This window comes from Phocoena sinus, chromosome 1, assembly GCF_008692025.1.
Source record: "Phocoena sinus isolate mPhoSin1 chromosome 1, mPhoSin1.pri, whole genome shotgun sequence".
NCBI lineage: Eukaryota > Metazoa > Chordata > Mammalia > Artiodactyla > Phocoenidae > Phocoena > Phocoena sinus.
In genome coordinates this window covers 128,034,672-128,062,190 of record NC_045763.1, presented here as the reverse complement: position 1 = coordinate 128,062,190, position 27,519 = coordinate 128,034,672, and the positions used below count along the sequence as shown (strand labels likewise).

At 39.8% G+C, this 27,519-nt stretch overlaps 2 protein-coding genes across 2 annotated transcripts in view; both read right to left on the bottom strand.

Moving 5' to 3' along the window:
- FMO2 (flavin containing dimethylaniline monoxygenase 2) overlaps nucleotides 1–10,333 on the bottom strand; it is a 59,158-nt gene extending 48,825 nt beyond the window's left edge. The window contains 1 exon segment of the mRNA XM_032645171.1: nucleotides 10,196–10,333. Within this exon segment, the coding sequence (XP_032501062.1) occupies nucleotides 10,196–10,333 (138 nt within the window).
- Nucleotides 360–7,717, bottom strand: LOC116759853 (putative dimethylaniline monooxygenase [N-oxide-forming] 6). Its single transcript, XM_032644032.1, is given in 4 exon segments — nucleotides 360–702; nucleotides 1,803–1,875; nucleotides 3,887–4,274; nucleotides 7,544–7,717. Coding segments are annotated over 4 exon segments (978 nt in total).
- Nucleotides 10,334–27,519: the final 17,186 nt, after the last annotated feature.

Sequence of the window (27,519 nt, the reverse complement as noted above, 5' to 3'; positions counted from 1 at the left end):
AAATGGAGAACTATACTGTGTCATGGGTTAGAAGACTCAACATTGTTGTGATGTAAATTCTCCCCATGACAAAACACACGTTAAAAAGTTGATTAAACTTTGTTCAGCCAGCAAATCTGTGCTCACTCCCATTTATCGCCCCATCTTTACCCTTATCTTGAGTATCTCCAAACTTGCCAATTTAGATTCTTACCTAAGAGAGATGCTGTTATCCATTTTATTTAGACTTTAGTCAAATGGGCTAGGATTCACTTTAAGTCTGCAGGAAGGGAAAGAGCAGCTGTGAAATTTAATATCTGTATATGCATATTTGCAATCGAACTTCTGGGCTGAACTCTGAAACCCAAAGAACTTTCCCATTAATAAAATGCAAGTAAAACAGCCAGAAGAAGCACTGGGAATAAAAGTGTTTTAAGCAAATTGTAAAACGGTTGGGGTCTCTTAGATTCACTGACAGTTCTTGTTCTGGTTGGCTTTACTGTCCTGTCTCATTGGGTCAGGATGGCATTTCTGGCTCCATCCCACTTTTCTGGTCCCATCAGTCGAAGCTGGTATGGGCTACAAGGATGAAAGTGCACCTCCAGGGCCAGCTGGGGATCAGTCAGGAAGAGCCATGGTATGTTAGGCTTGGCCCTTATGAAGGAGCCCAACTCATCCATGTATGTGATGTAATCTGACTGCAAAGTCTGGCTCTGACCAAACCTGGGGAGAGAAAAGAACACATTGGAATGAGTGCCACAGTTGTAAACAGAAGCACAAATTTCTTAACTTTTTACTCTCAGAAAAGTAACATTTTAGTCAGCACCTCCAGTAATACCCCCACGCCTCCCTTTTTCCACAGCATAGAATTTATCATTTGTTCTTTGACTGTGAGCTGTTTTTTTTCCTCTCCTTCCTAACCTCTATTCAAGTGTGATATCATTTTGGGCTTTTGTCTCTAGCCATGAAACCTGGAATGAACTGACCCTAGGGTCTCAAGGTGACTGATTAACTTAGTTTACTCTTTGATACATGATTATTCTTTATATGACATTGCTTAGGATCTCCCCTAATGTTAGATTTTTATATCAGTGTGTTTAAAATTGGGTTTATGTATAGTTTTAGTATTGTTGCAATTTACTAATATAAATTGTTTCATACGTTTAGTTGGAGTGTGATCTCATTTGCTTTTAGAAACCCTTATTTAAGCAATAAGATTGACATTGAGGCTGCTCTTTTTCCTCCTCATTATTCCTATTGGCCTGTAACATAAAGGGTAATAAGTAGAAAATACAAGGGCAGGTGAACTCAATTTAATTCTTCATTTGGTTTTCTTGTTACATCACTGCCACTGCTCAGTTTCCAGCTAGCTAGTTTGCTGACAGAACCATGGCTGGTGGGAAAGGAGCTGTTGGGGAAAGAGTCAGAGTCATTTCTCATCCTCAGCACTATTGGCATTTTGAGATGGATAATTCTTTGTTTAGGTGGACTGTTCTCTGCACTGTAGGATATTTAGCAGCATCCCTGGTTTCGACCCAGTAGATGCTAGTAGCATGCCCTCTTCACTTGCAATGACCAAAAATGTTTCCAGATTTTGCCAAATATCCCCTGGGGGACAGAATCACCCATCTGAGAACCTGTGCTCTAGAGTTACACAGGAGAAGTGTAATGACAATTATTTGCCCATCGAATACTGCTTGATTATAGCAAGTGTGTAAAAAATGTGAACTTTGACTAGTGACAAGATTATAGAATCTATTAATGTTTTCCTACACATATAGGCAAATTTTAGGATTTGTTTATTAGCAAGTACCATCTCTTACCATTTGAGTTTCCTCCCCATTTTCTCATCAATATCATCCATCATTTCATTTGTAGTTGGCAGGGTGCATGAGTCTAAAAAAGAAATGAAGACAAATATTGAGAAAGACAAAAAAAATTAAGAAATATGTAATTATACATAATTAATTTCATTCAGTGTTTATGAACTATGTCCCTAAAAGATTTTGTATCAAGAGGAGCTATCTTTAGTATGTTTAGCAGAATAACAATTCACAGAAACAAAGATCTGAGAAGCCAATGAACCTGCTCTGGGAATGGCAAAGCTGGCCTACAGTGAAATAGTGACAGTGGAAAAGTTTTAGTTTTTAGCTTTAGTTTTTAACTAAAAGCTTTTAGTTTTTAGTTTTTATGCCCTATCTTACATTTCTGATGACATTATGGAGGGTCAATCCTCAACATGCCTCATGCATATAATACCTTACCAGTTTCATCATTTCTTTCTGCATCCTCTTACTAAGAATTCTCTCAAGAAATAGTCTGGTAAAATAATTCAATCTAAGATCTATGGCAATTAAAATGGGACAATGGAAGGAAACCTGGGTTTTCCAGCATCAGCCTGCAGCCAAGGAAGATGTTTTAAGGAGCAGCAGAAAATTTTTATTTTTTTAATAAATTTCACTATATTAGTGGAGGCCTCTTTTAATTGCTAACTGTAGCTCATTTGCCTTTGTAATAATGGCAGGAGAAGTTATGGCATTCCCATGAATACTTCCCAGTCATTATTAGCATCTCACCTCAGCCTGCTGGTACCCTGTGGTCAGATACTTGCTGTGCCCCTGCTGGAAAGTAAGGGACCAGAATTTTGGTCATTTTGTTTGATGTTGTATCTTAAGTGCCAAGACGGAGCCTGGCACATAGCAGGTGCTCAGTAAATATTTGCTGGATGAATAAATGATGCCCATTGTTTTATGTAAATTTCTTGGGTTTATGAACTATGTCTGATTTTTCCATAAAACCTCAGATGCTTGGCACTGTTTCGCTTTTCAAGAGAAAAAGACAATAGAATCATTTTATAAGTGAGCACGCTTACAAAAGATTTCATAATGGGTTTTTTATTTATTTATTTTTTAACATCTTTATTGGGGTATAATTGCTTTACAATGGTGTGTGAGTTTCTGCTCTACAACAAAGCATAATGGGTTTTAAAAATAACAATCTTTCATGGTACATTTGAAATAGAAGCTTACTTATCCACAACATTTTAAGAAAACATATACATATACTCTATGATTTTAACTTTTTCTTCATTACTTGTAGTCTAAGTTTTTATGGACGGTATGTTAGGTAAGGTACACCTATATTGGCCAAGATTCTCAAACCGTTGAGTAAAAGGACACTTTCAATAATAGTGGTGATCAATATGATTGAAGTAAATTAAATTGATATTTGAGATATTGCCTTTCTGTCATATCCTTGATTTGCCCACACAAACATACTTGTAGTCCCTGAAGCCCATGGGGTCCAGGGGGAGGAAGGGGGAGAAGATTATCAACAGAGTAGGAGTGGCCCAACACTGTTATTCTGACACAGTTGACACCAGTAATGCCTCCAGCATGTCCTGACACCCACCAGGGTCCTTTCAACCTTTCCAATGTACCTTGACATTGCAGTGATCCACTGCTGTCCTTCTCTTGCCTTTATAGCCTTGCAAAGTCCTACCAATTCCCCTATGAGAAGTCTAAGCTCTTTAACACAGGTTATAAGGCCCTCCATGCTCTGGTTCCTTCCTCTATTTCTTGCTGCTGCCTGCCTCTGCTTTATATTTCCTTACACCAAAATGTTTCTGGTTCCTCACACACTCCATGCTGTACTTTACCTTTATATCTTTCCTCATGCTGTTCCATTTTTGTGGAATAATTCACTACTCAACTCCCCTCACCATAACACTGTAGAACTTTCCCTATTGCAGCATTCCCCCCACCTTATTTTAAGCTCTGTGAGGTCAAGCATCATGTCTATCTTATTCCCTTTATATCCCTAGCACCTAGCACAGTGCTTGGTGTATAGTATGCGCTCAGTAAATATTTGTTGACTAAATGAATGAAAGGCAGAATGGCCCACTTACTTGCAAACACTTTAACTGTCCAGTAGGTCTGCAGGTCAGCTGTGGGGATGGCAGCCCCAAGGGACCGGACAAGGTCAATCATAGCCAAGGTTGGCTTCTCCATCAGCAAGGGGAAGATGCCTTTAAACAGGGTGACCTCATTGTTTCTGCTTTTGATGATGGAGTCATCAAGGAAGGGGTAGGCATACCCATAACCTGTTGCAAAGATGACAACGTCAATGGCCTCAAACATTGTCCCATCCTCAAACATGGCTGAGGTCTCTGTGAACTCCTTCACACTGGGCTTGATGGACACAGTGCCACATAGCATGTGGGATGGTGGTTCGTCATTGAACACAGGCTCTTTCCTCAGGGTGCTATGGAGAAACAAGAGAAAAAGTCCCTTGCTCTAAAGCACCTCATTTCCAAAAAGTATTTGCAACAGTCCATAGCACTGAACAAATTTCAGGGTAAGCAGTTAATCGTCAGCATGAAGACAACTAAACTTTCTTCTTTTGGGAAAGTCCTTTCCTGTTGCTAGTAACAATCCTTAGGAATATCCGTCTGACATCCAGATGGCGAACAAGCACATGAAAAGATGTTCAGCATTGCTAATTATTAGAGAAATGCAAATCAAAACTACAATGAGGTACCCCCTCATACCAGTCAGAATGGCCATCATCAAAAAGTCTACAAATAATAATTTGGGACTAACAGATACACATTACTATATATAAAACAGATAAACAATAAAGGCCTACTGTGTAGCACAGGGAACTATATTCAGTATTTTGTAATAACCTATAATGTAAAAGAATCTGAAAAAGAATATGTATATATTTAACTGAATCACTTTGCTGTATACCTGAAACATTGTAAATCAACTATACTTCAATAAAAAATTCTATAAATAATAAATGCTGGAGAGGGTGTGGAGAAAAGGGAATCCTTCTATACTGTTGCTGGGAGTATAAATTGGTACAGCCACTCTGGAAAACAGTATGGAGTTTCCTTAAAAAACTAAAAACAGAGTTACCATATGATCCAGCAATCCCACTCCTGGACACGTATCTGGAGAAAACCATGATTTGAAAGGATACATGCACCCCAATGTTCATTGTAGTGCTATTTACAATAGCCAAGACATGGACACAGTCTAAATGTCCATCGACAGATGAATGGATAAAGAAGGTTTGGTATGTATATACAATGGAATATTAGCCATAAAAAGAAACGAAATTGAGTTATTTGTAGTGAGGTGGATGGACCTAGAGTCTGTCATAGAGAGCGAAGTAAGTCAGAAAGAGGAGAACAAATACGGTATGCTAATGCACATATATGGAATCTAAAAAAAAAAAAAAAGGTTCTTAAGAACCTAGGGGCAGGACAGGAATACAGTCGCAGATGTAGAGAATAGACTTGAGGACACAGGGAGGGGGAAGGGTAAGCTGGGATGAAGTGAAAGAGTGGCATGGACAAATGTACAATAGATAGCTAGTGGGAAGCAGCTGCATAGCACAGGGAGATCAGCTTGGTGCTTTGTGACCACCTAGAGGGGTAGGATAGGGAGGGTGGGACAGAGGGGATATGGGGATATATGTATACGTATAGCTGATTCACTTTGTGATACAGCAGAAATTAACACACCACTGTAAAGCAATTATACTCCAATAAAGATGCTAAAAAGAACCCAAAAACCTCTGTGTAACTGAAAAGTGGTTTCTTTTGAGGAGCAGTTGAAGGCTAACTTCAAAATAAACATTTCCTCTCTGTTTCAAGAACAGGATAAAAATTCACACAATGTGCTGCCTTGAAAGTACATCTGAAAGCTGGCAGCCTCTCTTTCCCCATATTCTGAAGGAACTTTCATGAAATGAAGGAAAAGTACGGAATGTTATATTGCTCCTGGATTCAAGACATCTATTTCCCTCCAGCCCAACAACCCCAAATGAAAGGATTGTGTCTCTGATGGGCTGCCTCAGGCCTCACTGTTTCCTCTTACATGACAAAAGCGTCCTCTACTCATGGTTGCTGTATTTCTCATAATGGCGAAGCTCAGAGATTTAAAATTTTTTAAAACCTCACTTGGAAATTTCTGCTAAGGTCAGAAAAAGGGTGAAGGCTCACGCTTGGAAGGTTCTCATGTTTGAGTCTGTACCGTTCACGTGTAGCTGGTAACTTTTGTTGATGGTTGTGAGAAGGAGCTTTCTCAGCTGCCCACTGAAAGGAGGGCTGAGCTGCGGGTTGCGGACTGGTTAAAAAACATGTAAGATTCTGCTCCGGGAAACAAAGGTGATAAGACCTCACATTATTTCCATGTTGATGAATCCCTGCTCTTTCGTTCCTGGACTCCAGCCAATTGTAACATGAGGAGAGAAGAGTACGTGCCCTACAGCTCCTTGGAATTTTCCCTAAAAGGATGTTCTCCAAACAAAGGAAAACAGAAGTATTATATAACAACAGACAGTTGCTCCAGAGAGCTCACATTTTCATTATTTCAATATGTGGGCCGTTTGAGCCAGTAAGGAGGAAATTAAGCTCAGACTCTACCTCTGGATGAGAGAGCTTGTCCTAGACCTAGATGCCAAGCAGCTCTGGGGCACATTATCACTGTCTGTCTTGGGTTATAACTGTGTCCATCTCCCATCACCCCCACTAGAACATAAGGCACTTGAGGGCAAGGTCAGAGGCTAATTCAAGACTATTGTGCATGCATTTTAGCAGTCTGCCTCGGTGGTCTTTGATATTCCATCTCTGCTTATCAAGTCCTATTTTTGCTTGTCTAGATATACCCTCAATGTCCAGCTTAAAAGCTGTCTCCCTTCTCATGTCTTTGCTTGTCTTCCCTCCCACCAATTGGAAGTCTTTCCACCAAGCTCTAATTGTCTTTACTGCCCTAATCATACTCTGTCCTATTCATTTATATTATGATCATTCTAATACTTCTTTTCTCTCTGCTTTTAGAATACTGTCTGCCTGCTGTACTTCTTATATGCAGCTATGCCTAACATAGTACCCTATGCATAATGAACTCAAATATTTTCTGAATGAATAAATGAATGAATGAGTGAAACAAAAGTTCAGATAGTTCTGGTTCTATTATTTTCCCCTTTGCCATCAAAGTGATACTGACCTATTGTACATGGCTGGTTGAGCAACCTCTTGTTACAGCAACGATAAAATCTTTAGAGGTCATGAGGTCCTATATTGGAGTACATTAAACCTAAGACATGCTCACATTCAGCGTGCTAATATTTAAACTCCACTTGGTTTTCATTTTACAGAAAAAGCACACTGTGAAGAGTTCAGAATTATCAGGTTTCTCTCTTCTGGATTACCTTCTGCCTAACAGGACTTGCAAGATGAAAACTTACGTAACACATTTTTCAAAAATTCCTCTCTGATCATGCAGCGTACCAAGCAACTTTGCTTAGAAAATAAGGAAGCGGTGGGGTGCATGGAGAGGGCTAACGTTTAGAATATTTGTATATGTTTACATCCCCACAGGGCTTTTGAGTATAATTCTGCTTATGCACAGGGACTTTATGGAAAAGAGACATTCCCCTCTTGTGGATAACCCAGAGTCTGACTTTGCATCTTATTGATCTATCATCTAATGCTTCTTCAAATAAATGTTCTGATCTGGCTGCACTGGTTGACTCACAGATTCCTGGATACACCATGTTCATTGCCTTCTTCTGTGGATTGCTGGTCACCCCTATCTAGAAGGGTGACCAGCAACCCCTTTTTCCCACCTGATACTGGCACACTGTTGTGTTCTGCACTGTTGAGAATGCCACTCTCTGGAGTTGTGTCACATAATGGTTCTCTACTTTTCTTGTCTGAGAACATCTTTCAAGTCTCAGCTAAGTGCTATCCCTGTAGGAAGTTTCTTTTGACTTGCTAATATTCTAGTAGTCCAGCCTCCTCTAAATCTCAAGGCACTTGTTTATTTAGTTCACAGTCACCAAGGGCTGTCTTGTTGTAAAGTTCTATAATCTTTTTTTTTTTGGGGGTGGGGTCATGAAATTAAATTTTTATTTTTTTACTTTTTTTTCGTTGTGGTTTCTGTATTTTAGATGAATATATTCTTACTTGAACATTTTTTGAAATACAGCATTCTTAAATATGGTGCATAAGTTTATAGGTTCATAAATTTTTCACAAATGAAACATGTCTATGTAATCAGCACCGAAATCAATGAACAAAGCATTACTAGTTCTCCTGCCCCTATTTCTGTGCCATTCCCTTTCAAGGATAACAACCATTATGGCTACTAAGAGCATAGATTAACTTCAATTTTGTACTTTGTTAGAGGTGAAATCTTAAAATATCTCCTTTTTAATGTTTGACTTCTTTTGTTTGAACTGTTAGGACCAGATATGTTTTAGAATTTGTAGATTTTGGGTTTTTTCTCCATAATAGTCCTAGTGAGATCTGGTGCAATTCAATCATGTTTCTTGACCATATGACTTCAGGACAGGTTTTGCTACTAAATGAGTTTTTGATCATTTTCTGTCAAGGATTGTGGGCCTACATTAAGACTTGCTACACCAAATGAAGTAGAAATCATTTATGTATAGTGATTATGTCACATATTTGTCATCCCAGGACTTAGTACAAAACTCTGTCAAAATAGACGCTCAGGCAGCATTTAATTGTTGCTAATAAGATAATGAACAACCATTTCTTGATTTAGGTCGTATCTCCCTGAGCAATTGTGAATTAAAAACTTGAGTTAATAAAAAATAACTCTTGATTATTCTAATGGAAAATACAAATTAATGAGCTATATCTCATGTAATATTTTCAGAGTTTTATGACCCCCAGAGCAACCTGTTGTTGCAGGTTGGGCAGTGACAGATATGAGGACAGACTATGGTTACAATATAAATCATGCGGATATAATGTCTTCAAGCCAAATAGGTATCATCTACATCCAATCCTAACTGCTGGGAACTTCAGGACAGAAAAGCTGGAAGTTTCCCCAAACCTGGCTTTTGAAATGTAAAAATTGTGTTTATAATGAATATTTCCTGATTATATTATTTCTCCAGCAATGAGCCTGAATGGCAGAGATAATCATTTTTCTCTCTGGATTTGGCCTGACAGAGTATTTACTAACCACACACACCACACGTACAATCATCATTTATAATAACATAATGTGTACCCAATAGACATGAGTTAATTATAAAATCATATCCTATTAGAATTGGGAGGCAGATTAGAGGTAACTTAATTTCCATCTTCTGCATTTGACTAATGAGCATTTCAAGTCCAGAAAGGAAAAAGTGACTTTCCTGAAATCTATTTTCTTAAAAATTCTGAGTTGAGACTTCTGACTGCAGTCTAGGTTTTTCTTTTTTACATCCCCCCGCCCCCCACCAGCACGCCCAGCTTCTCAGGATTTAAGAGCAATAGGAATAGAATCTTTCAGTTACATGGGGAGGCAGTGGTATGGTTTTTCTGTTAATTACTGACCCCTTCACCCTCTTTACTGCCTAGAGATTTGGGCTGTGCCACATAGGTGACAATGTTTAATGAGTTGGAGAAGTCCTCTCCAGGATAAGCCTTGCTGGTGTGAAATAGTTTTAAGTGATAGGACTTTAGTAGGATGGGAGAGATAAGATTTTATTTTCCAGATCTGAAAATGAGGTAGGTCATTTGTGACCTACCTCCCAAGTCTGAATTGGAACTGATCAAGATTGATTTGCAGTGTAACCCATCTACCTGCGGCGAGCCGCTTCTGACCAGCAGAATGACGAATCACCACACGCTAGATTCTTCTCGTATCACACTTTATTGGAGTACAGCTTGGTTTCAGACAGATGGAAGGAAGACCCCGAGCCTTGTTCACACTGGCTTTTTATAATGCACTATACCCTGTGGCAACCTGTGGTTGGCTGGTTAACTCAACAAGATATGTGCTGTTCACAATTTATTGGTTGCAATTCTGATCCTTCATTAGCATATTGGCTCGTCGTGGCGCATGTGTGGCACATAGCCTTTGGGCTACTCCCTGATAACCGTTATCTGTGACATGGCAGAACACAGGCTTCCCGTTATCTGCGACATGCAGAACAACGGCTTCCCACATCTACCTTCTATTTTTTTCTTCTCTTTTAAAAAATTTTTTATTTTATACTGGAGTACAGTTGATTAGCAATGTTGTGTTAGTTTCAGGTGTACAGCAAAGTGATTCAGTTATACATATACAAGTATCTCTTCTTTTTCAAATTCTTTTCCCAGTTAGGTCAATACAGAATATTGAGCAGAGTTCCCTATGCTGTACAGTAGGTCCCATCTACCTTCTATTGTCCTACTCACCAAGAATTGCCACAGGCCTCCAACATCATTGCTCCTTTGAAAGCAGGTGGGCTCCAGCTTCTCTTCCAGACAACACCATATGGAGGCCAAGCCACTGACACCAGCTGCGACGATGGCCACTCTCTTCACCATGGTCATCTGCAGGAGGATCTAGAGGAGCTTTTTCAGAAGAGTTTCCCTGGATGCTTAAAATTTTTGAGTAGAAATAACCAGGCTAGGCGTATATGTCAGGATCCTCACCTTAACACAAGAAGACATAGATGCATGTTAAGAGTTTATGCTCATTATGTTTACCACTTTTACTCTAGTAAGACACTAAATCTGGTTTCTTCTGATTATTCAAAATGCCAAAAATAGCAGAGCCAGTGAACCCCAGAGCAGGAAGGACCTTGGAAATCATCAATCTAATCCTCTTAATTGCAAATGAAACAATTGTCACTCCAAGAAGTTTAGAAATTACTTCTTCAGGGTCTCAGAGCTAACAAGTAAAAGAGTTGGGACAAGAACTGAAGCCTTACATAAAATCCACTGTACCAAATCACCCCTACTTATTTTGAATGTTTGGCTTTAAGGGGACTTACTCTTAAACAACCACCTTCTTTCCCCAGAGAACTTGCAGTTCTCAGAATGTAGAAGAGAATGGCTTTTAACAACGTCTTTTGATGTAAACATTGGGAAAGGGGGAGAAGTTATTTTTCTTAAAGTAAAATGTCTTTTTTCCTTGTATTTTTCATGATGTAGAGTCCTGGTACAATCTGGAAGAGAAGGGCTAAGTGTGGTAGGGATAGGAGAATAGGGAGGGGGAGTGGGGAACAGAGGAAGAAAGGAACGGGGTAAGGGAAACAATGAGATCACTGGTCCTGGTTCCAAAAATTAAAACAATAACTGATATGGTCAGTAAAGCTGTAAAGTGAAGCCCCTGGGAGATGAGAGAACAATGGTTCTTCTATTTCTTTTTGCTTTGGAAGTATAGACTATATAAACAAAGGCTATGCACCTGGACTATAATGAAAGGTTTTGTTGTGCCAACAGTGAAAAAAAACAGCGTAATTTTCTGGAAATTTAGGAGGGACTGATTTGAGGAGGTGAGCTAACTCTTGGAGATCATACGTTTGTAAAAGTAGTGAACTCAAAGGACAGAATTGCAAAGTCACTTAATCTTGTCTCTGGCTCTCATTTCTGTACCCACCTTTCCTGCTTCTGTAGACCTTCTTCTTCCTGTTTTTCCCTCTCTCCCTTCCTTCCACTTCTCTGAGTACCTACCATAAGTTATGCCTTATAGCAGTCTGTTGGGGGTTCAAAGATGAAAAAGCACAGTATTTCCATCTAGAAACATGTAGTCTAATGGAGAGAGATGATCAAAATCACAATGTAAGTGTAATTCACTGGAGTGCTGGCACTCAGGCCAGAACATCTAGGTCCACCCAGGAGAAGAATGAGAGAGACTTCAAGAGGAAGTAAGAAGAGAGCTGAGTCTTGAAGGAAGAATAGATGCTTGCTGGGTAGACTATGGGCAAGGAACATACAACAGCCACAGAGAAAAATATATGCAAGTAAACAACAAAGTAAGAGAACATGATAGAGTGAGCTGCAATTAGCTCAGTGTTGCTGAACCATAAGGTGTCAGGAATAGCAGATGAATTGAACAGGCAGGGCCCAGATTATGAAGGGTATTGAAGTGCCACACTCAAGCGTTTGGATACCTACCATCCTCTAGGTTATGGTGATCCATTCAAGAATTTTGAACAAGGAAGTGATAAGATCAGAAAAGATCTGATTCACATGGAAAATAGAATGAACAATGACTACAATCAGGTAGTCAGGAGGTTATTTCAATAGTCTAGGCAGAGATATGGAGGACCTAAATTAGACCAATGTCAGGGGAAAGGAGCATAGAGACTGGACATACAAAATATTTAGGAAGTAGATGTTTGGGGATTTACTGACTGATTATAGAGTTGGTGCCTCAGAGAAGGTCCTTCCATCTTTAAGGTTTTATGTTTATGGCTTATATGCATATCACTCATGATTTAGTACAGGAAGCAGAAAACATTCTATTTCACAATGAAAGGGATATAGCACAGGGAATTAGGTGCTTGCAATAGATGGAATGGCTGGAGGAACAGAAACCAGGAGGCTGCCATGGGCCTTATAAGGTCAGACCACTAGAGCAACCACCCAAAGGGCAGGAAACTCCTGCTGCCACCACAGATGCCTCCACAGGGTGAGATATGGAGTTTGGCTGATATAAACACATCTGTTGGAACATGTTTGCCCATAAATACATCACATAAATTTAGCCTCTGCTTCCATTTGCCTTCCAAGCACAGATGTCTATCTTTTTTTTTTTTTTTTTTTTGCGGTACGCGGGCCTCTCACTGTTGTGGCCTCTCCCATTGCGGAGCACAGGCTCTGGACGTGCAGGCTCAGTGGCCACGGCTCACGGGCCCAGCCGCTCCGCGGCATGTGGGATCTTCCTAGACCGGGGCACGAACCTGTGTCCCCTGCATCAGCAGGCGGACTCTCAACCACTGCGCCACCAGGGAAGCCCACAGATGTCTATCTTGATGGAAAAACCTAAATTGTATCCAAGGTCTAACTCCAAGGAAGTCTTAGAAATGTAGTTTTGAGCCTTCCAGTCCTTGGGATGCAGGAGGGAGCCCCTTGGGGGAGGGTCAATATGCCAACTGTCACTAAGCAGTGTCTAGCACAGTGGGTTATGTGGTATGAAATGGAAGCCAGTCCTGTGTTCCTAGAACACCTAAACATATTCATATTCTTCTCTAATATCAATATAGTAAATGCTTAGTGATTAACCCCTTTGGTTGTATATTTTGTGATAATTCTTGCAAGACTTCAGATCTCCTCTCTGTAAAATGAGCAAATTGAACTATTACTAAAGTCCTTCTGACATTCTGTGAATCTCTTAATTTATCTGTGAATAAATCCTACTAAACCTTTTCAAAGATAGAAAATATAAGCTAAAGACAACACAAATATATTTAAACTGCTTAAGAGGATCTTCCTTAACCTATGTGCCCCTGATGTCCAAAAGTTGATTTAATTTGGCTGCTGAGAGCCAAGTTAAATTGGAAGTTTCAGCTGATGCAACTGAAAGTATAAGAGCATCAAGAAAGCGGAGCTTGATGGAGAGGGTGTGGAGAAAAGCGAACCCTCCTACACTGTTGGTGGGGATGTAAATTGGTGTAGGCTCTATGGAGAACAGTATGGAGGTTTCTTTAAAAAAGTAAAAATAGAGTTAACATATGATCCTGCAGTCCCCCTCCTGGGCATATATCTGGAGAAAAACTCTAATTTGAAGAGATACATGCACCCAAGTGTTCATAGCAGCACTATTTACAATAACCAGGACATGGAAGCAGCCTAAATGTCCATCAACTCATGAATGGATAAAGAAGATGTGGTATATATATATATACATATATATATATATATACACACACACACACACACACACACACACATACACAAAATGGGATACTACTGAGCCTTAAATAAGAATGAAATAATGCCACTTGTAGTCACATGGATGGACCTAGAGTTTATCATACTAAATGAAGGAAGTCAAACAGAGAAAGACAAATATCATATGGTATCACTTATATGTGGAATCTGAAAAAGTGATACAAATGAACTTATTTACAAAACAGAAATAAACTTACAGACATACAAAACAAACTTATAGTTACCAAAGGGGATAACGGGGTGGGGGGAGAGATAAATTAGGAGTTTGGGGTTAACATATACACACTACTATATACAAAATAGGCAGAAAGCAGGGACCTCCTATGCAGCAAGGGGGACCTGAAAGGGAATATATGTATGTGTGTATATGGCTGGGTCACTTTGCTGTACACTTGCAACTGACACAGCATTGTAAATTAAGTATACTTGAATAAAAATAAAAACAAAACAAACAAAGAAAGTGGAGCTTAAGATAGAATCTTGAAATGAATCTCTTTGGAAAGAGCTGTTGGTGTGCTGTGTGTCCCTTTCCCATCCCATGAGGAGACTGGATCAGAAGACTTGCTTCTTGCCACAGCATAGGAGGGGCTCCATCCGACCACTTGGAGAGACATTGGAGGCTTGAGGGGACTTTGTCTACCTTCTTCCTACCTGGGAAATCTAGAGGATGAGATTCTGACTGGCTATCTATGAAGGACAGTTGCTGCTGTGCTGGGTTTGGCCTGCACTCCCAGAGCTGTTGAGACAAAGCATGTGTAAGGGTTTCCTGAGGGCCAGATGTGAGCCACCCAAGATGAGCTAACATGGGGTCATATTAGATCCTGTCCAATAGGGCTGCCTAGAGGCACGATGGGACCCCAGTGTGAGGAGTGGCTGCTGAGGAAGTGTCTTCCAGAATAGGGTCCACTCTTCTGGGTCAAAGGAACTATTGGGGAGAGACCTCCATTGTTTTGGGGCCTCTGAAGTATAAGCCGAAACATCTGTATAAGTAAGAACTAGTTTTAAACCTTTATAGACTTCAGTACTCCACTTTTTAAATTCCATAGGTGGTTCGTAGTTTGAATACCGAACAGAGCAGAAGTGGTTTGAATAGGCTGCCTGTTATCTGGCTTCTCTGGGCAGGAGACTAGAATGTTTGGAGGGTGGGGGGAATGAGAAAATTTACTGTCAATCTTGTATAAGATGTGAGAAGTGCTGATGCTTGACAGACAGGCCGATTATTGCAGAACATGTGAGGGTTTGGGGAGACGGTCTAGCTTACTTTACATCTTCAAATTCTCATTATTGTATTTTGCTGAACCTATGGGAGTCTTGAGGGACCCATAAATGTAGCCAGAGGCCTTGCTTTACTGTGATTCTAGATCCCTGGGATTCATTCCATCGCATCTCTGGGTCTGCTCTGATCACAGAGATATTCCCTTACTCCCTTGCCTGGGCCGATGCCTAGCTCTGCTTGGCTTACCCCAGGGATAGAAGAGGAAGACAGGGAAAAAGTTTAAGCTTCTCTTTCCTGGAAGTTTCCTTCAATAACAGGATATTATGGTGCATCACCTTGAAGTTGACCCCTCAGGTTAGCCAAGAGGAGGCCCTGGGTCACTCGGAGGAAAGGTGTTCAGTCAGGAAGGCTGAAGGGTCAGAATGGCAGGATCCCTGTTCCTTTCTTCAGTGACGACCTCATCTTGGCACCACCCTGCCCTGTTGAATGAACTTAGGCCCAACTCCATTCTTTTTGTGGAGCTCTTCTGCTGTTAGCGGTCTTTCTTTCCTCCCTCCCTCCCTCCCTCTCTCTTCTTTCTTTCTTTCCCTTTTTCTTTCTCTTTCTTTCTTTCAATTTCTTTTTTAATTGAAGTATAGTTGATTTACAATGTTGTGCCAGTCTCTACAGCAAAGTGATTTCTTTTGCTCTTTCTCAGGGGCCATTCTTCTGAAGTTGGGACCTCAAATGACTTCAGGAAATTAATCATCCTAAACCACCCATTATGTCGTGTTCCTCCTTAGGAGTTGACGGTTACTTCCTGCTGGCACGCACGCTCTGCCTTGCTTTACTCATCCCACCATTTTCCTGCACATACCCTGTCTGCCAGGATGTCTGGCACCCTTAATGTCCATCACACACACCCCACTCCTTCTCATCTCTTTGCCTGTGATCATGCTCCTTCCTGGCACAGGCCTCTGAAATCGGGAGTGGGGGAACTCTTCCACTTCCATTTGGTCCGTACCAAGTCCTGTGCATCTCGAAACCCTGAACAAACTTCACTCTCCTCAAGAAGGCTTCCTAGCACCTGAACACTTTGCTGCTGAGTTTCTGTAAATCAAATACGATGTCCCACACTACGTAATGTTGTAGACTTCTGGGGTTGTGTGCTCATTGTCTCATGAGTGTTAATTCTTATCTCTGTTAGATTTCATATTTCCTATCATGGACCATTGTGTGTACTTTAAATTTTATTTTCCTCAACACCCAGTAGAGGGTTGGGTATTCAGTAGGAGATCTATAAGTAAATGTTGATATAACTTGATGACCCCTTTCTAAGTGTTTTCTTATTAGTAACACAGAACAGTGATTAAATTCATCTGCCAGAAGTACTCTGGTATCATGGGATTTGGAACAGACTTCATCTCTTTCCACAGGAATGCTTGGAGCCATTCTTCTTTGGTTTTGAATGTAATATTCTGTGCTTAACTTTTCAGACAAGTCTACGCCAGATGCGTTTGTTTGTTTGTTTTTTGTACTGGTTGCAAAATACATTCTATTTATTTTGTTATATGAAATTGGCTTCAGGATTTGGATCCACTTAAGTCCATGAGATTTTGGCATACATCTCCCTTCTGATATGGTCAGGGGGAGAAGTGGGGGAATGCAGTGAATTAGAAGCTGAGAAGTTTCCTAAGTTTGAAATTAGGCCAATCACTCCACAAAGAAGACATTTTCTTTTATTTCCTCAAGTGACATACCGTTTAACCAAGGTGTTCCTATATTCAAAAGCCCCTAGTGTTATCCAAGCCTGATTTGCCTAGACTGATATTTAGTTCAGTTAAATTCATTTACTAACTTACTTAGTCTTTCATTAAAATATGTATACCTACTATGTGCCAGGTCCAGTTGTAGGCACTGGGGGATTCAGCAGTGAATAAGCACAACTAGTTATTGAGAAGTCATAGGGGATGTGGAGAGAAATGGTTATTGTTCCAGCATTCACAGATCTCTAACGTGTGTGTTTGTGTATGGAGGAGAAGGACGGTGGAGGGGGGAGAGATTAAGACAAGTGCAGGCATAACTCTAGTGCAGGGAAAAATATAAGTGACACCAAAAGGAAACCAAGTTACTATATGGATTCAAATGAGAGAGAACACACATTTATATAGGGGTAAATTAAGAGAGCCTTTATGGAGGAAGTGGTATTTGAGATGGGTTTAAAGAATGCTGGCTGATTGATTATTATTTTCTCTTGACCTCAAACAGGTTCTTTTAAAAATTTTTTATTTTTTAAAATTTTTGTACAACTTTTAAATGTTACTTTCCATTTACAGTTATTAAAAAGTATTGGCTGTATTCCCCATGTTGTACAATACATCCTTGAGCCTATCGTACATGCAATAGTCTGTACCTCTCACTCCCCCACCACTATATTGCCCCTCCCCCTCACTGGTAACCACTAGTTTGTTCCCTGTATCTGTGAGTCTGCTTCTTTTATGTTATATTCACTAGTCGTTATACTTTTTAGATTCCACATATAAGCGATATCGTACAGTAATTATCTTTCTCTGTATGACTTGTTTCACTTAGCATAATGTCCTCTATCCATGTTGCTGCAAATGGTAAAATTTTGTCCTTTTTTTATGACTGAGTAGTATTCCATTATATATGTATCACAACTTCTTTATCCATTCATCTGTTGATGGACATTTAGGTTGCTTCCATGTCTTGGCAATTGTAAATAACTTGGCTATGAATATTGGGGTGCATGTATCTTTTTGAATTAGTGTTTTTGTTTTTTTTGGGTATATATCCAGGAGTGGAATTGCTAGGTCATATGGTAGTTCTATTTTTAGTTTTTTGAGAAGCCTCCATACTGTTTTTCACAGTGGTTGCAACAATGTACATTCCCACCAACAGTGTATGAGGGTTCCCTTTTCTCTGTATCCCCGTCAACATTTGCTATTTGTGTTCTTTTTGATGATAGCCATTCTGACAGATGTGAGGTGATATCTCATTGTGGTTTTGATTTGCATTTCCCTGATGATTAGCAATGTTGAGAATCTTTTCATGTGTCTGTTGGCCATCTGCATTTCCCCTTTGGAAAAATGTCTATTCAGTTCTTCTGCCCATTTGTTAATCAGGTTGTTTGTTTTTTTGATGTTGAGTTGTATGAACTGTTTATATATGTTGGATATTAATCCCCTACTAGTCATATCATTTGCAAACATTTTTTCCCATTCAGTAGGTTGTCTTTTCCTCAGACCTGTTCTTTCATGCTCTGCTGTATGAAGCTGGGCCTGGGACTCTGCAAACATCATTCTCCTTTGCCAGCTGGCTCCTTGTTTGGGGGGGTCTAGAACCTGGAAAAGAAGGGGCTTGCTCCTTTGTTTGCTTCCTGTTCCTGTCAGCACTGCTGCAGCATTATGTCTTCCCCCTGGCAGCAATGCTGGTGCCATAGCTAGGTCCGGGTTGTTCTAACACTCCTAGAACCAATTTATTTATGCTGCTTCAAAGAGACCAACACCAGCCAGCTGGCAGCCTCCTCAGAGGTACCATCTCAGCTCTGCAAGTTCCCTCTAAGCTTCTCAATTCCAATAATCCCAGCCTCTCCCCTTTGTCTCTTCAGGCCTGGAGGTGGTAGCTCCTTCGGCAGTTGCTACCTCTATGATATTCTGTGTTCTCTTTTTGTCCTTTAGGGTTTCTGATATCTCACCAACAATTTTTTTTTTTTTTTTTTTGCGGTACGCGGGCCTCTCACTGTTGCGGCCTCTCCCGTTTGCGGAGCACAGGCTCCGGACGCGCAGGCCCAGCAGCCATGGCTCACGGGCCCAGCTGCTCCGCGGCATGTGGGATCTTCCCGGACTGGGACATGAACCCACGTCCCCTGCATCGGCAGGTGGACTCTCAACTACTGCACCACCAGGGAAGCCCTCACCAACAAGTTTTAATATTATATTCTTTATGTTAAAATAAGTGGTGATGTTTCTATTTCCTGACTGGATACTGACTGATACAAAAGTTGGTGCCAGGAATGGTCCAAGGAAATGGACACTCAAAAATGAGGTTTGGGAGTTGGTTTGGTCATCTCCCTGAACTTGAATGCAGTGCTGAGCCCCTTGACAATTGTGAATTGGGATGCAGTGATCCATGGAAAATGGTGGTATCACAACTAACCATATTATCACCTATGTTTGATTGTGGGGAAGTACGTACTAAAGCAAGTGCCTTGGAGGAACAAGTGGCTGTTGCACTTACCTGTGTGGCAACAAAGATGACTGAAAGGTCACGGGGAGGGATGGCTACTCTGAGCACACTGAAGTGCTTAAGAAAGAAAATGACAGGCTCCGGTCTTTAGACTCTCAGCTCAATGCATGGTCAGAGAGGCAGAGCTTCTGTGGTGACCCTAAAAGGATCTCTTATTCTTCGGGGCTAACTTTGTTGAAATTCAGAACAAATTTAACTTTTGCAGGCTTCAGAATTATAACATAAGTGGAACCCCCAGCCTCATCAAGTCTTTCAATAAACCTGAGAACCTTGAACTTTTGAGTCACTCTAAGCCTCTCTTATGGTGGAAGCAGCCTACCTCCCATATATGAGGATGCTTAAAGATGCAGTAATAACTTTGCAACAGGATGACTATTCTCTATTCTCTACCCCAATCTACCCTTTCTTTGTTGCCATTAGACACATAATCAGAGTTAACCTCAGCAGGTACAAAGTCTGACCCAGGAGGAAAGAGTTTAGATTTAAGACGGGTTTGAAAGATGCTTAGACTCCAAGCAGGAAAATAACTATAGCTATAGGCATCAAGATGGATCTATTCCGAGATCAAACTGTAAATAATCTAGTTAATTTGGAACGTGGTTGCAAGTAAGACTAGGAAAGCAGGTTGAGCTATATTGGGAGGCACCCTGCATGTGATTAAAATGGAGGAAGGAAGAAGTGGTGAAGGATTTTGAGTAGGAGTAATGTGTTTAGGGGCTCATCCCAGAAAGGTAACCTGGCAGTGCTGTACAGGGTATATACTGTGACAGGGAAACTAGTCTAGCTGGCCAGTTAGAGGTCCATTTCAATAGTTTAGGAAATAACAGTAGTTGGATCTAGCTTGTTGGCAGTAGGAGTTAAAAAGTGAGGAGAGGAATGCAAAATGGTGTACCTACTTTGGAAGACAATTTGGCAGTTTCTTCCAAAGCTAAACATACTTAACATACGATCCGGAAGTCGTGCTTCTTGGTATTTACCCAAAGGAATTGAAAACTTAACGTCCACACATAAACATGCAAATGGATGTTTATAGCAGCTTTATTCATAATTGCCCAAATTTGGAGGCAACCAAGATGTTCTTCAGTAGGTGAATGTATAAATAAACAATGGTACATCCAGATAATGGAATATTATTCAGTGCTCAAAAGAAATGAGCTGTCAAGCTATGAAAAGACGTGGAGGAATCTTAATGAAAGAAGCCAGTCCGAAAAGGTTCCGTACTATAAGATTCCAACTGTATGACACTCTGGAAAAGGCAAAACTATGTAGACAGTAAAAAGATCAGTGGTTGCTAAGGGTTATAGGGAGGGTGGGAGGAATAGGCAGAGCACAGAGGAATTTTAGGGCAGTGAAACTATTCTGTATGATACTATAATGGTGGATACATGTCATTATACATTTGCCCAAACCCACAGAATGTCCAATACCAAGAATTAACCATAATGTAAATTATGGATCTTGGGTGATGATATGTCAGTGTAGGTCCATCAATTGTAATAAATGTACCAATCTGGTCAGGGATGTTGATAATGGGAAGGTTATGCATGTGTGGGGATAGGGAATATATCGGAAATTTCTGTGCATTTTTCTCCATTTTTTTGTGAGCCTACAAGTGCTCCACAATAAAGGTACAATTAAAAAGGTGGGGGCAGGTAAAAGACACATAGAAGGTGGACTTTATAAGATCTATTCTTACATTGCAGATGGGGATTCTAGGAAGAAGAGGAAAATGAGGTGAAATTTTGAGTCTATGTAACTGGTGGCGTGAATGTGAGTCCGCGCAAGGTGGGGGGGAGGGACGAATATAAGAGAGGGAGTAAATGAGAAAATGAGTAGGTAAAGGCAAACGTGGGGTGGGAATAAGCAGTGAAGATGCCCAAAAAGGTACATTCTGTTGAATCAGACTGTGATTCTACTGGGAGAAAATAGATGTATTTGCAGCTGAGTTTCCACACTGGAATGAATCTCTACAGAGATATTACTGGGGAAACTGGGACTTTAGAGTACCAAAAAATTGACTAGAAATCCATCAGGTCTTGGGCGGATATGCTTGAAGAATATAGCTGCAGTAGCTAAGAAAAAGACACACCTGGGATTCAAATGGGGTTGGGGTTGGTAACCACCAACCTTCCATAATTTGGGGGTCACTTTGGTCTGAAGCTAGAGGACTGGACTAGATGACATTTTAGGCCTTTATTCTCTATTTTCTATTATTCTACGACATGAAATTTTTTTTGGATTTCTTCCTAGTCTTATTGGGATATAATTGACATACAGTACTATATAAGTTTAAGATGTACAGCATAATGATTTGACTTACAAATATTGTGAAATGATTATCACAATAAGTTTAGGTAACATCCATCATCTCATATAGATACAAGATATTTTATTTTTATTAATTTGTATATTTGTTTATTGACTGTTTTCCTCCAGTAGAATGTAATCTTCTTAAGAGTAGAGATAATTTCTATCTAATTTACTGTTGAGTCCCCAGGGCTTAGTATAACCCTTGCACATTATAAGTACTCAATAATTATTGGTGGAAAGCATAAATTCTATTTGTTCCTTACTCTTATCATTTTTATTAAAACCTTTGGACTAGAAAATATGATAATTATTTTGGAGTTGAAAACACTGGCATTGGAATACTATTTACAGTAAGAGTAACAGTCTGAGAAATAAGCAGATTATGTTGCTTCCACTATTAGCTGGGGCAACTAATAGTGTTGCAACTAATAGTATTTAGTGTTCTTCCAGAAGACTACTGATTAAGAAGAGGTTGGGGATGGGCTTCCCTGGTGGTGCAGTGGTTGAGAATCTGCCTGCCAATGCAGTGGACACGGATTCAAGCCCTGGTCTGGGAAGATCCCACATGCCGCAGAGCAACTAAGCCTGTGTGCCACAACTACTGAGCCTGTGCTCTAAAGCCCGTGCACCTAGAGCTTGTGTTCCGCCACAAGAGAAGCCACCACAATGAGAGGCTCGTGCACCGCGACGAAAAGTAGACCCCACTCGCCACAACTAGAGAAAGCCTGCACGCAGCAACGAAGACCCAACACAGCCAAAAATAAATAAATAAAATAAATAAATTTAAAAAAAAGAGGAGAGGTTGGCAGAACCACATAAAACACTGGACAGGATTAGTGTTGGAAGGATGTAAGTGACACAGTGAAGTTTAGATAAGAGTTTACCATTATCTTGCTGGAAAAATTTCAAGTTATAATTTTCTTATTTGAAGTCTCTGGGTCTGGGTCAGCCTTTCCTCAGTTTACATAAGCTTAGGAAAGGAGGATTAATAATTGCCAGTTGCGCCTTCACACAGAGGCACCTGTTTACCTACACTCAGAATTTTCAATCTGTTGGTTTTGCTGCCCCCAATTCCTGGGCCAATTCACTTCCAAGGTGGAAGGTGCACATGGCCACCTGCAGGGTCTAGAATGAGTATTGGTTTACTAATATTGGTAAAGTCTTTACCTGGTCCCTCACCAAGACCTTCTGTAAATCCTACAGGGCTGATGCCTTCTGGCAGACACAAGAATGAACAGATCTCCAACTATAGGAAACATAACTGATCAAGGACTCAAGCTGATCACTGCTCGCTGCCTTGGAACTGAGGCCATATTTATTGGGCTGCTCCCAGCCAATGACTGAGTGTGGCAGGGATACTCAGCAAGTCCATTCCTTGTAGACACAGGGCTCTCTGATACCCAACTTTGAATCTGTAATTCTCCTATGGCCTGGCCTTGCCAAACTTTTCTTAGGCTAATCTATAGCCTAGGATGCTTCACCCGACCCTCTTCCCCTCTTTCCTTTGCTTGGCCCAGACTTGCTTCCCTGTGTGACAGCTCTCCCTGTCTTCCAGTTTCTTCCCTGTTATCTTTCACAGTTTTCTCTTGATAAAATCTGTGTTCATTTAGTCCTGTCTTGGCATATGCTTCTTGAGAACCCTGGAATAACATACCCTTTCTGTATGACTGGACTTTTTCCTCTTTGTTTTTAAAATCAAAAGTGAAGCCCTATTCTGATCTCCAGGCCACTTTATTGGGACTCTGATAGCCTGTCTGGTTCTTAGCAATATTCCCTCCTTTCCATTTAGGAGCTGGATCTTTTCATGTCATCTGCTTCTGGCTCAAGTCTTACTTGAATAGGTGGACACTATAGAATCACAGTGTCCTTTGGAACCACCTGTAAGACTTTGACTATTGCTACCACGTAGAAATTCACTGCCTTGTCTTCATTGTTGCTATGACCAAGAAATCACCAACTTGTCCTCCTTTTGGATACCAACAGCTAGTTAAGGCAAGTTGGACTCTGGAATTTTTACCTCTGGCCACATATCTGTGGTGCTAGCCCTAGGATGAGCAGGTAAATTGCACAAGCCTGTAGCCTACATGATTTTGGGCTTTGTTGCCTTCCACACCAGCCTGCAGTTGAGGTCCTAGCGTCCCATACATCAAGAATTAAAGTACCACTCATCTAAATGAGATGTTGAAATATACACCCCAGTAGAGGTGATATTTTCAGCTGGTTCCAGTAATCCTTAATGAGAGTGAATTACAGATTCTTTATTGAGATTACTGTGAAAGCAGGAGAAATATGAAAGCAGTGGGTATTTGAATAACATGGCAAATATTCCAAGGAGCACAAAAGCAGAAAGGAAAACCTGGTACTTCAAAGCAAACCTCATTGCCTCCACAGTTTTCCCCAATGTCAGGGACCTTGGACTTTCTCTCTTGAGTTGAAATCTCTATTTGCCAGATATCCACACAGTTACACCACAAGCAGGAGGCTATACATTTCCATGTGGGGTATAGTATTACAACTAATCCTTCTGGCAAGAAGAAATGGACAATTATTCTGACCAACTTGTGTTTCTGAGTTTGTAAGCTGTATATTTTCAGGCCTTCCTCCATAGCTAAGCCTGGTAGCTGAGTCTTGTGAAAAGCAGTTGTGAATACAGCAGGTACAAAAGCCTATAAGAAAAGGTTTGAGCAATGTAGGTACCATCTCAAGATTAGAAAGGGTACTCAGAACTTTCTTTGTTAAATGGTATTCTCTTAACCCAAGAAAACAGTCAACTGAGAACTGGGTTTCTAGATTATAGTTGCTTTCCTCTTGTGCTTTGTCACAGAATTAACCTGCACCCTGCCAGGGGATTGGAAGACCCCTGGCTCTACCGCTACCTCTTTGCATGTTTATTTCCCCATCTGCAATATAGGCATGGAGAATGTCCTGGTAAGCTTACATGCTGTTCATGAAAAGAGGATGATAAAAGTAAATCTGAATGCACTTGGAGAACACTGTGATGCCCTAAAAATACAAGGTAATGCTATCTGGATAGGAATGGTAATAATAATGAACAAGGGCAACCATGTACCTCTGGAGTTTATGCAGCAAGTTGATTAGCCTCACGAATTAGTAACATGGGTTTCTTTCCATTAGTTGACTATTAACCCCCAAATAGTCAGCTTCAAAATAAATAATATCCTGGTTTGTTTTTAAGAATCCGATTCCTTTGTCCTTCAAGTATTCCCATTTGCTTCTATAAATGTGAATGTATCAAATACAGAGTACAAATTTGACTTAACCTGATCTATCACCTGGTCTATTTTAAACCTCTTTTCAAGAACAATAGATTGGACATTAGAAAGAATTGCTTAAAAAACATAATATTTCTTGATTTAATATTAATTGGTTTAACATTTAATATTGATATGATAGGTTAATTTTGATACTAGTCATCTTGATAAAAGGTAACTATAATACTTATTTAAGACCTATAAAAGTAAATTTTTATTGCACTACCCAAATGCCAATGGATGTATCATTTTATATAATGAATATATCACAATTTGAGAGTAATGAACAATACTATTTATTTTACAGAATAAAAATGACTTTGAAGGGAACACGTTAAAGAATTTTACTGAATAAATATATATTAAGAATGTATTAAAATGCATGTTTTTATGAAGTGTAGTGAATACACATGCAAATTTACTTACTAATTTAGAGTATCCACTAGTACCAGACACTGTGAAGGCACTGAGGATACAGTGGAGAATAAAACAGGTGGGATTTATGTTCATATTGTAGCTGGGAGTGAGAAAGAGGAAGATAGATAAGAAACAAGTAAAAAAAAAAAAAAAAGAATAAGATGATTTAAGAAAAAAGAAGCGCCAAGGAGGAAATAAAACAGGGTGGTTTGAAAGAGGGTTATGCTGATGTAAATTGGGTGGCCAGGAAAGGCGTTTTTTTTTTTTTTTCCCCTGAGATTGTCCTATGTCAATTGAGATCTGAATACCATAAGAAAATGTCAGTATGCAGAGATCTTGAGATAAAGCATTTCAAGCAGAGCAACAGCAAATGTAACTGTTCTCAGTTGGGAATGAATCTAGTCTGAAAGAAAGCCAGTCTGGTGGGAATACAGAAGGGTAGGAAAATGTATCAGATGGGGTTGAAGGTAGAGCAGGATCTTGTAGGTCATGATGGGACTTTAATTTTATTCTAATTGCAATGGCTCACCATTGTAGGGATTTAATCTTGGGGGTGACAAGATTCTATTTGTGTTTGAGAAAGATCACCTTTGCTGCTACATAGAAACTGAAATGTTAGGCAGCCCTAGCAAACAAATACCTGAGACAAAGAAAGGAATCAAGGATCATGCCTGGGTTTTTGGCTTGAGAAACTGAATATTTAGACATCTTATTACCAGGATGAGTAAGGCTGAGGAAGAAACAATTTGGGGTATACATGGGTGTGTTGGTGGTGAGGAAAATGAAGAGTGAAATTTAGTAGTTAAAACCACATGTTTGAGATGACTATCCACATGCAAGAAAACATATCAAGTAGGCAGTGGTATATGTAAACCTAGAAAATTTAGAAGCGGTTATACAAATGGTTCATATAAAGGAATTTAGAACCATTCCTCATCACTTTTGGATGTCAACACAAAGAGCTTGTTATACAGAACTAATATCATTTATCAATGTTGGTAAGTTGGACTATGATTTGTATGTTATTTGTACTGAAGGGAACTATGTGATGCATGATTCCTGGGTCTCAAACATCAACAGATCTTGGACAGACACAATAAGGTCAGATGTCACCTTGAAATCGATTCCAAATTAGGAGCAGTTGTGACATTCTGAAAAAAATGTACTGGATTAGATGTCATGAGATGTGGCTTTGGATTTGAACTGTGCCCTTTCTGGATGAGTGTGTAATCCTGGATTATAATCTCTAAGACTCAGATTTTTCAACCATTTTATAATGATTCTTATTAGGGGTGATTTCACTCCATTTAGGACATTTTTGAAATTTGCAGGGGCAGTTTCTGTTGTTGCATGATTGGGGAGTACTAGACATTAGATACCCTGTTAAGTCCTATACAGTGATTTGTCCAATATTTCAAGCAACTTTTGAAACCCAGTGGTTGTGTATTTGTAGGTAAAAAACACAAAGAGGTCCTAAACATTACAATGGGGCTACAGTGGTTAAGATATATTTTTTATATGTGTATGTAGGTTATATTGTCTATAAATTTCACTTCAGGACTGTAAATAGAGCATTGTAAAATACTTACTATTAAAAGGGGGACATTGCATTGGATTGTGTTGAGGACTGTTGACTTTTAAGATCTTGATCAGAAGGGCCATCAGAGAGACCACTTGGCCGAAGACTCATATTCATAAAGGACCTCACATTTATTCTTTTGATGCTGTCTCCAAATGAGATTCACAACGATAGAACTGAAAGACGTTTTCTGTCTTTAAACGTTGAATTTGCAGCTGTGTCTTAGGGTACAGCTAGGGTATTATGAATTCCTATTTTTGTAATAAAACCTATAATTATCTTGTGAATATATATGTAATATTGTGTCATATCTTTTGCTTTAAAGTTTTAGTTTGTCCTATATAAACTTTTAAAATAAATTACAGTTTTTATAATATTTTTGACATTTCTTCATTTAAAAAATTGTTCTGATAGAAAAAAGTCTCAGGCTTCTCTTGACTTCTGAGAAGCCCTGGTGATAAGACCTGTGTTAAAGGGTTATTCTGAATATTAATTAAGCTTCAATACTTTAATTAAACTTTAACATAGCAGATGCTAGCAATTTCTGAAAATCTTGGGCAACTGAGAACACAGAGGCTGGATTTCAACAAAAAATTAGAAGTTTTTGCTTGCTCAAGGCAAAGTTAGATTTTTCTTTTTTTTTCAGTTCTCTGTTACATACCAGACTGTACCTGACTGAAGACAGGGACCATATCTAACTCAGCATCTTCATCACAGCATGTAGCATGGTTGTGTCTAGGGGAGCATGCTCACTTCTTGGAAGACAGTTTGGGGTTAGCGTGTGGAACACCATCCC